The 10,245-nt window shown below is 34.3% G+C and overlaps 1 protein-coding gene across 2 annotated transcripts; it reads left to right on the top strand.

Moving 5' to 3' along the window:
- Window positions 1–790: 790 nt before the first annotated feature.
- Window positions 791–6,847, top strand: LOC114289196 (uncharacterized). 2 transcript variants are annotated; one of them, XM_082874214.1, is made up of 4 exons: window positions 791–1,521; window positions 5,882–6,040; window positions 6,350–6,556; window positions 6,635–6,847. In XM_082874214.1, exons 1-4 carry the CDS (start codon window positions 1,480–1,482, stop codon window positions 6,659–6,661), a joined length of 435 nt encoding a protein of 144 aa, XP_082730340.1. In that variant the 5' UTR covers window positions 791–1,479; the 3' UTR covers window positions 6,662–6,847. The 2 variants fall into 2 exon arrangements, with proteins under 2 accessions (XP_082730340.1, XP_028088664.2); XM_028232863.2 differs by having other exon boundaries at window positions 6,350–6,847.
- Window positions 6,848–10,245: the final 3,398 nt, after the last annotated feature.

Below are 10,245 nucleotides of genomic sequence, written 5' to 3'. Positions count from 1 at the left end.
TACAGCGTGTCTCTCGCTCATCTCTCTTCTCTCTCTCTTTCACTCATCTCTCTTCTCTATCTCTCTCTCTTACTCATCTCTCTTCTATATCTCTCTCTGTTTCTTTTGCTAATCTCTCTTTTCTCTTTTTTTTTTTTATGTCTTTCTCTATATCTCTCGTTCCTCTCTTTTTTTCTCTCTCTTTCTTTCTCTCACTAATTATCTCTTGTTTCTCTTTCATTTTATGTTTCTCTCTCTCTTTCTAGCTTTCATTGCACAGCAAAATGGACATGAAGGTTTTTGGCAAAAAAATGAGTTTTTTTTTTTTGGTACAACAACCTTCCCCCGTCGCAAATACAAGTTATCGGCGACGACAATACCCCTGTCGCGAATAGAAAAATTACTAAATGAGCCATGGATTCATTGTTTAGGGCCTGTTTAGTAACCATTTCATTTTCAATTTTTAGTTTATATTTACAAAAAATTTACAAAACTGCCATAAAAACTTGTTTAATAATTTTTTTGGTTTATAAATGGTTGTCTCAATTTATAAATTTGAGGAAAAATTGTAAACTCAAAAAATGAGTTTACTTTGGTTTTTAAACAGAAATTAAAAAATGTGACTAACAATTTTTTTTAATTAATTTTTTTTTTCAAATATTTTTTTTTCAATTAATTTTTTTTTTCAATTATAGTGTATATGATCCCATTATTATAAATAATACAAAAATAAATATAAATATTTTAAGTCTGAACAAGTTTTAAACATTTTGTCCAAACGACGTGGTTCACACCGCATATTCCTAACTCTCATTTTCTTTTCTTTTTTTTTGTTTTCGTTTTCCCACTCTATCTGAATTCCCCCCATTTTTCCCCCCATTTTGTTTCTCATGATCTCAAATCCCTAATCCCCAATCCCCTAAAAAAAAAAATCCTCAAATTAAACCCTAACAGCTCTAAACATCTCATCGTATTCACAGATTGATAACCAACATTTGTCTCACCTCTTGCTCCTTCACCACGCCGATCGCCATCGCCGTCACCTCTAGTAGCCTTGCCAGTCGTCGCTGCCACTAGTAGCCTTGCCGGTCGCCGCCTTATCTTCTCCGCTCGCCGATCTGGTACGTGCTTTCTCTCTGCTCTCTTTCTACTGTCTCATTCCCTTATTCTCTGTTTTGGGTTTCTTTGTAGTGTTTTTTGACGAAATGGGTCTTTAGATTTGGACCTTTTGCTTCTTGATTTGGTGTTTCTTTGTTTTCTAGGGTTGGAAAGAGAAGATGTATATTTTTTCCCTTGTATTGAACACATGGTTTTTAAAGGATTTTCAATCTTATTAAAATTTTATTTTTGTAATGGATTTTGAAGAGATATATTCAAATCTGAGTTTTGAAAATTGTTGTAATTTTTTTTTTCAAACATGATTTTTTTTTTTTACTCTCCATTTTTCTAGAAAAAAAAAATGCTCTACTTATATATGTGTTTTAAGACCCACCTTCAACAATGAAACCAAGACCATCTCTGCAAAATGAAATTTCTCAACAGGTATTTCTTCCTTCTCATCTCTCTCTCTCTCTCTCTCTCTCTCTCTCAATATGTGTTTTAATTTTTCTTTGTCTAGTCTTTCAGTATATTACATTATTTGTACTCATTAATTTGTTTTGATTTATGAGTTTGTGTTGAGTGGTAATAATTTCCTTTGTAATCCTAATTTTTTTTTTCTTATACGGTGTTTTTTTTTTTTTTTTTTTTTTTTTTTATTCTAAAAGTTCAATTCTTTGAAAGGGTTTTGCATTTTATGCTCTAGAAACTCAAATAATAAGGACTAATTATAGCTAGGGGTCCCAAATTTTTATAATCTGATTTTTGTTGGTTTATTTTTAGGGCTTTAAATGGAAATAAGTTTTGTTAGTTTAAAAGGAGTATTGATTATGTGTTGCCAATGGAAAAGGATATAATATTGGTAGACAATGAGTTAACGTCATAGCTGGGGTTTTAAGCATTTAGCGTCCCATTGAAATATTAGTATTTATTTGGGGTTTCTAGTAGTTGACATGTGAATATAGTAAAAACCAACTGGGTTTGAGTTAGGAGTTTGAATGTAAGGAATTTGTACAAAACATGAAATAAATAAGTCCATGGAAGAACAAAACATAATGAGCATTTACTGAATTGAATCAGGAAAAACCACAAATGCTTCTTCCCTTACTTGCCACAGAGATGTTTAGAGTGTTTAATCATGATCGAAAGCAACGCATTTTCTTTCTACATTCTTTTCTGTTCATTTTTTTAATGTTGATATATTTGTTTCCTTAATCAAAATTTGAAGAAGTTATCGTGTTCAGCCATGCTTACTTTAGCTTACCAAAAAAAATATTGCTTTTGAAGATCTTTTTTTCAAGATACTATAGCATATATCTTTCTATCAATGCCATTGAAACTATAATTCATCACATTAGCTAATTTTTGACAATACAATTAAATCATGACGAGTGTGGCACCAACTAAACACTGATGCTGAAATAATTTTATAGTTTTACAATCCAATTCCAACTTAGCTATTATTATTTTTCAATTTATAATATTTTTATTATGATATATCATATCACAAGCTTTGTTCAAATAGCTATCATATTCTAAATTTCAATTTTTTTGCTTCTCTAATTATAGAAAACTTAGTAGATCGATTTGTTTATTTCTCCCATGAAATGATTAAGTTCACGATAACTACTAAAACAACTCTGCCTTAAGCACATGCATATTTATAGTAGAGCAAAGTAATTTTCATTGTTGATTTTGGTTAATTTGTCATCATGCTTCACCTATATATGATTCAATTACTTCCTTTTGTTGAGTTTTCATCAAGTAAAAAAATTTAAAACTATGCTATTAGAATTCTTGATTTTCTTATTAATGAAAATCATAATGCCATAGATGATTTGAATCTGATATTATGGATTGGCATTTGGTAGATCATATCATGCAACGGAAATGAACAGGTGTTGTTCTCTGTGTGTGTGTGTGTGTGTATTCATTGTAATAAAATCCGGGAATAGAAATATTCATTTGAAGTTAGGAAATAATTTTCTTTGCCAAGAAGATACACCATCAGATTCGCCAAAGAGGAAGCTGATTGCGTCAGAAATTTGTGTCAGCTAAATTTTCCCTCATTTTTGCATTTCCATTTGATGCAATTCAATTATTTTGAGCACATATATATATTGGAACTTGAGAGTTGGCCTAAATAATATGCATTTTGGTTGGGGTTGCTGATGAAAATTTTCAGCTTCTAGCTTTAGCTTTTTGGTGTTAATGAACATTGCATACTCCATACAAGAATTAAAACAGATGACCCTTACATGGAAATAAGGATTTGTGTTGTTGATTAGAAAACTTAAGCTTTTGTACAACTAATTTCCAAAATAATCCATGTTTTTCAACAAGAAAATGGAGTGTGAATGTGAGTTATATAATAGTTCCTTTCCATTCTTAGCACTAAATTTCAGAATTGGATCAATTGATGTGTATTCTTCACCTATTCATGCTAATTTGGTTAGGTCTTCCAATATTTGCGAGACGATATCATGCTGCAACTGTCATTGATGGAGAAGCCTCTAAGTGGTTTATAAGATTTTTATTTTTATTTTTTTATTTTCCTTTTTTCTGATTTTGAGTACATTGGGCTGATTCTTCCAAACTAACATTGAGGAGCTCTGGGTTTTATTGTGGCATGAAACTTGGCACACACAACCACCTAGGCACGAGAGACTTGGGGGAGAAGATGGGACTCGAATCGGATTTCCAGTTTGGGAGTTAGAATCAGATTTCACTCTTAAGAAACAAACTAGTTTCTTAAGAAACTTAGAATTCGAGGTGTTAATGCCTCAAAATCACCAAACGGCGTCGGAGTCGCATGAAACTTGGCACACACGACCGCCTAGGCATGAGAGACTTGTGGGAGAAGACACGACTCAAATCGGATTCCCGGTTTGGGGGTTAGAGCTGGATTTCACTCTTAAGAAACAAACTAGTTTTTAAAAAAACTTAGAATTGGAGGTGTTAATGCCCAAAAATCACCAAACGGTGTCGAAGTAGCACGAAACTAGACACACACGACCGCCTAGGCACGAGAGACTTGTGGAAGAAGACGAGACTCAAATCGGTTTCCCGGTTTGGGAGTTAGGGCCAGATTTCACTCTAGGCAAACTAGTTTCTTAAGAAACTTAGAATTTGACGTGTTAACGCCCCAAAATCACCAAACGGCATCGGAGTAGCATAAAACTTGGCACACACGACCGCCTAGGCACGAGAGACTTGTGGGAGAAGACAGGACTCGAATCGGTTTCCCGGTTTGGGAGTTAGAGCTGGATTTCACTCTTAAGAAACAAACTAGTTTCTTAAGAAACTTAGAATTTGAGGTGTTCATGCCCCAAAATCACCAAACGGCATTAGGGTAGTATGAAACTTAGCACACACGACCGCTGGGCACGAGAGACTTATGGGAGAAGACGGGACTCAAATCGAATTCCCAGTTTGGGAGTTAGAGTCGGATTTCACTCTTAAAAAACAAACTAATTTCTTAAGAAATTTAGAATTTGAGGTGTTAATGTTCCAAAATCACCAAACGGCGTCGGAGTAGCACGAAACTTGGCACACACAACCACCTAGGCACGAGAGACTTGTGGGAGAAGATGGGACTCGAATCGGATTTCCGGTTTGGGAGTTAGAACCAGATTTCACTCTTAAGAAACAAACTAGTTTCTTAAGAAACTTAGAATTTGAGGTGTTAATGCCCCAAAATCACCAAACGGCGTCGGAGTAGCATGAAACTTGGTACACACGACCGCCTAGGCATGAGAGACTTGTGGGAGAAGACGGGACTCAAATCAGGTTCTTGGTTTGGAAGTTAGAGCCGGGTAACTAGTTTCTTAAGAAACTTAAAATTTGAGGTGTTAATCCCCCAAAATCACCAAACGGCGTCAGAGTTGCACGAAACTTGGCACACACGACCGCCTAGGCACGAGAGACTTGTGGGAGAAGACGAGACTCGAATAAGGTTCCTGGTTTTGGAGTTAGGGCTGGATTTCACTCTAGGTAAACTAGTTTTTTAAGAAACTTAGAATTCGAGGTGTTAACATCCCAAAATCACCAACAGTGCTGGAGTAGCATGAAAGTTGGCACACACGACTACTTAGGCATAAGAGACTTGTGGGAGAAGACGAGACTCAAATCAGGTTCCCGATTTAGGAGTTAAAGCCAATTTTCACTATTAAGAATTAAACTAGTTTCTTAAGAAATTTAGAATTTGAGGTGTTAATGCCCTAAAATCATCAAACGGCGTCGGAGTAGCACGGAACTTGGCACACACGACCACCTAGGCACGAGAGACTTGTGGGAGAAGACGGGACTCGAATCAGATTCCCGGTTTGGGAGTCAGGGCCGGATTTCACTCTTAAGAAACAAACTAGTTTCTTAAGAAACTTAGAATTCGAGGCGTCAACGTCCCAAAATCACCAAACGGCATCGGAGTAGCACGAAACTTGGCACACACGATCGCCTAGGCACGAGAGACATGTGGTAGAATACGGGACTCAAATTAGGTTTTCGGTTTGGGAGTTAGAGCCGGATTTCATTCTTAAGAAACAAACTAGTATCTTAAGAAACTTAGTGTCATGGCCTGGAATACTTACGAATCATTCTACCTCACCATTTGCTAAGGAAATGTATGAGAAGATCGAAGAAATGCTTATCGAGTATGAAGTTGTCATGAATAGATAGCCTCAATACTCATTGGTTTTGGAGAATGTGAGTTTTGAATTTTACCCAACAGTTACCACGAGCCACTAGTACTGTTATTTACTAATTCTAATAATTTTCCTAAATGTGAATTGCTGATTTTCTTAAGGCTGTCGCAAATGTGGAAAGAGCAATCATAAAAGCAATGAAAAAGCAATACAGTGATATCTTTACTCCATTGAAAGATAGCATTCCAAAAAGGCTTGGTATGCAAGTTCATAAACTAACAGGAAGACAATCAACTGCTCTTTACTCCGTTCCTAGTCAAGTAAGTTCCGAAACTGTATACTATAGCCGATCATGGTTATATCAGTCAACTGAATTAGGCAGCAGAAATGACTGTTATTATGTTTATCATGAATTCAGTCTGAAAATTTTGTCAAATTAGGACTATCAATTAAAAAGAATAGAAAATTTGGGACATTTTATGTCATAAATATTCAAGCTGAGCAAAAAAAACTCTTTCAAAAAAAAAAAAAAAAAGTTCAGCAAAGAAGTCTTCAACCAAAGAATTCTCCTTCTAGCACTTACAAAAGGTGCATCTATCTTACTGGATTTTCTTGTCTGTCCTTGGCAGTTGGGAACTTTTTTGAACACCATTAAGAGGATTCTTGATGTTTTACACTGCAAGGTTGAGGACATTTTGAAGTCTTGGGCATCCTATCTACCTGTCATTGAAGATAAGAAGTCGCTTTTTGGAAAGCAGATGAACGGAATAACTGTCCTGTTGAGAACAAAATACAAAAATTACATACAGGCAACAGTAGTGAAGCTCGTCAACAATGTAAGCAGCACTACCATCCCTCTGAGAACTTTTTTTTTTGGTTTAACAGCATGTGACAACCATGATGTTCAATTTCAGGTCATAATCCTGCAAGCCACAACTTAAAAAGGAATAGATAAAATTAACATGGATGAGGGGAGATTATTTTTTGGAAACTTTATACTAAAATTCAACTTGCTTACTTAACTATCTTTGTAATTGTATAGTAGTAATTTTTATGTTTTTTTGTAATTAATATATTAACACATAATTATATTGTCATTAATTATATTTATTTTTTGTTTTCAGATATTTCCTGAGTAGAAGTTTGTTTATTGTGGAATGCATGTCTGTAAAGAATGCGACTAATTTTTGTTTTTTAACCCACAGAGAATGATGAGCAAAACTTGGTTTATGTTATTTTGAATTATGAACAACATTATGTATTTAAACATTATATATGCATTATGGAATATTATGTAGTGGGGAAATTTTGTTGATGTGTAGTTCTGAATGCAAGAATATTTTTATTATGAAGAAATTATTTTTTCTATACAGGAATTTTTATATTATTATGCAATTATTGGTTTCTTTTTCAATTATTTTTCATTTAATACAGGTAATTTTAATATTTTTAATAATTTTTTTTTTTTTGCGACGGCACCACATCGTTGCAAAAACAAATTATTTTAATATTTTTAATAATTATATTACAATTTATTTATTTATTTATTTTTTGCGACGGCACCGCACCGTCACAAAAAAATGTAATTTTAATATTTTTAATAATTATATTGCATTTTTTTTTTTTGTGCGACGGCACCATACCGTCGCAAAAAATATTAGAACCATTGGTGACAGTAGGCATGCCGTTGCAAAACAACAAAACCATTCGTGATAGCACTTTATGCCGTCTCAAATAAAACTTTTAGCGACGATAAAACGGTGCCGTCGCAAAAGGTCTGACTTTTTTACATATTATATGCGACAGTAAATTGCTGTCGTAAAAGGTAACAATTGCCGTCGCTAAAAGGTTTTTGCAACGCCCTCTGTTGTGTCCCCCCATTTGCCGTCACTAAAAGTCATTTATCGTCGCTAAAACTTTTTTGAGACGGCATTAAGAGTATTAGCGATGGCACCGTGCCGTCACAAAAAATTAAAATTTTTGTAACGTAGGTTAGAACTCTTTATCCCAAACTCAAATTGAATATTAAATTGACACAATTTCAACCCAATACTGCCCTATAAGCAAAATAAAATTTCTAAATCCTAAAAGTATTGAGCTGGACTAGGTCAGTTGGACAGTCTGTCAGGCTGATGGCTACTCCTAATTTATCGTACTAAAAAAACTCATCATGTTTTTTGAGTTTTGCTTTCCTATTTTATTATTTTAAAAAAATTAATGCGTTTGGTAATTGTTAATTAAATATTAATATTATTATTATTATTTTGGGAGAAAGCTTTAGGATATTTTCAAACCTTACTTTTTGGTAAGAAAGACTTTTATCAAATTATGACAATAATGCTATAATTTGAGAAGCGTAAGAAATGGTTTTGGGAAGAAATAAAAAAAAAGAAAAGAAAAAAAAAAGAGTTTTTTCCTAAACTTCGATCTATTTTTTTAAATGAGATCCATGAGTTAAAGTTGGCGGGTCTATGTGGCATTGCATTCTTTGCTGCGTAATGATTCATGTTTTATATTTGGTTGCTCAAAACCATTATCGGGTGAATGGAAAATCAATACCAAAATGAATACCATGGAAATGGTGTTTTGATGAGGTTTCCATAAGGGGTGCAGAAAGGCTTGTCCCACATTGCTTAAATAGGCAAACTTGGTGTGGGTTTATAAGCCTTGAGTTTGTATCTTGGGGAGGGCCCCAAGAGGTACCCAAGTTTTGTGGCGGGAGAGGTTATGGAGAAAGTGGGTCTTGACCATTGGACCCAATATCTACCACACACACGTGCCGCCGTTGCAGCCTGCCCGACCTGGGCTTGGGTATGAGGCTGGGTTAGGCTTGTGTAGTCTATTGCTTATCTTTTTGGCACAAAAATATTTGAATTTTATTTTTCTAAAATTAAATTCTTACCGTTTGGAATTTGAAATTCAAAAAAGATTCTGAAATGATCCCAATGTTTCTGAACGTTGGCAGTTTAGTCCAAAGCACCTTTTCCTCCAACCAAAAAAGGTTCTTTACCTGTTCAAAATCAACCCGAACGGTTCTTTACCTATTCAAATCTATCTCGAACAGCCACAAAGTCTCTTATAAATAAACAAGTCATTCATTTGGTTTTTCATTCAATTTTTGTTCTTCCTTCTGCTTTTGCTTCTTGCATTTTGTTGCATAACTTTTCTATAAGAAAGAGTATAAACACAAAGTGTGCTCATTAGACATTTAGTTTGTAGTGCTGCTACTAATTGTCATCAATCATTTTATCTTGGGAGATAGACGTCCATATTCTAAAAACACCGTGGAGATGACGAATTTGTCATAAGGAGACAGTGTTCAACACTAGGCTTGATTGAATTTCCGAAGAAGTAATACTATAAGTAGTTTGTTTGCGATTTTCATTTTAGGTTGCTTTTTTATTTTTTATTTTTTTTATTATGTTTTGTTTTGTGTAACAAAATCAGAATAGGTTTTTCCATATTTTATTATTCTATGTTCTGTTTTGATTTAAGTAATCAAACATATTTTATTCTTCCTTAATCAATTCATTGACTACAGTGAAGATTGTCTAACAATCTTAAGACAGACTCATTTCTTCATTGTATTCAAAATTTTAATTTTTTTCTTCTAGTTTTTGTAACTAGAAAATTGTGTTGCTTCTGAAACTGGTACCTCCAATCCGGTTGTTACACTAACACCGGCCATTACCCAGAACTTTGTTCAAATTCCTATGAATCATGGAAAGAAATGGAAAAAATTTAACGGTATAGAGTTTAAGAGATGGCAGCAGAAAATACTGTTTTATCTGACAACTCTTAATCTTGCCTAGTTTCTCTATGAAGATGCTCTAGTACTTAAAGAGGATGAAAGTGATCCGCAAGCTGTTGCCACAGTGGATGCTTGGAAGAATTTTGATTTTGTTTACAAGAATTACATCCTTAATGGCCTAGACAACATGCTGTATAATGTTTACAATCTCTTCAAACAGCGAAAGAATTGTTGGATTCTTTAGAGAAAAAATACAAGACAAAGGATGCTTGCACGAAGAAATTCGTTGTTGGAAAATTTCTGGACTTTGTCATGATTGATTCTAAAATGGTTTTTAGCCAAGTACAAAGTCTCCAACTCATCTTGCATGATATTCATGCTGAAGGTATGTCTCTCAGCGAATCTTTCCAAGTTGCTGCAATTGTGGAAAAATTACCGCCTGCTTGGAAAGATTTCAAGAACTACCTTAATCATAAACGCAAAGAGATAACATTGGAAGAACTTATTGTTCGATTGACAATTGAAGAAGATAATCAGAATATTGAAAAGAGGAATGGTAAAAATTCCATTGAGTCCAAGGCTAATGTAGTGGATCAAGTGCCCAAACCACATAACAATAAGAGGAAGTTTGCTGGAGATGGTCTTAAACAAGGCGACAAAAATGGCAATAAAAATTTCAAAGGAAATACTATTATTGTGGCAAGACTGGACATCGTGCCTCTGATTGTCAACGCCCTAAGAAGGATCGCAAAAGTATAAGTAAAAAGATTACCA

This window comes from Camellia sinensis, chromosome 6 (assembly GCF_055761805.1).
Source record: "Camellia sinensis isolate YWXY chromosome 6, ASM5576180v1, whole genome shotgun sequence".
Lineage (NCBI taxonomy): Eukaryota > Viridiplantae > Streptophyta > Magnoliopsida > Ericales > Theaceae > Camellia > Camellia sinensis.
The sequence above is the reverse complement of the archived record's forward strand: the minus strand, read 5'-3'. Positions and strand labels throughout refer to the sequence as shown.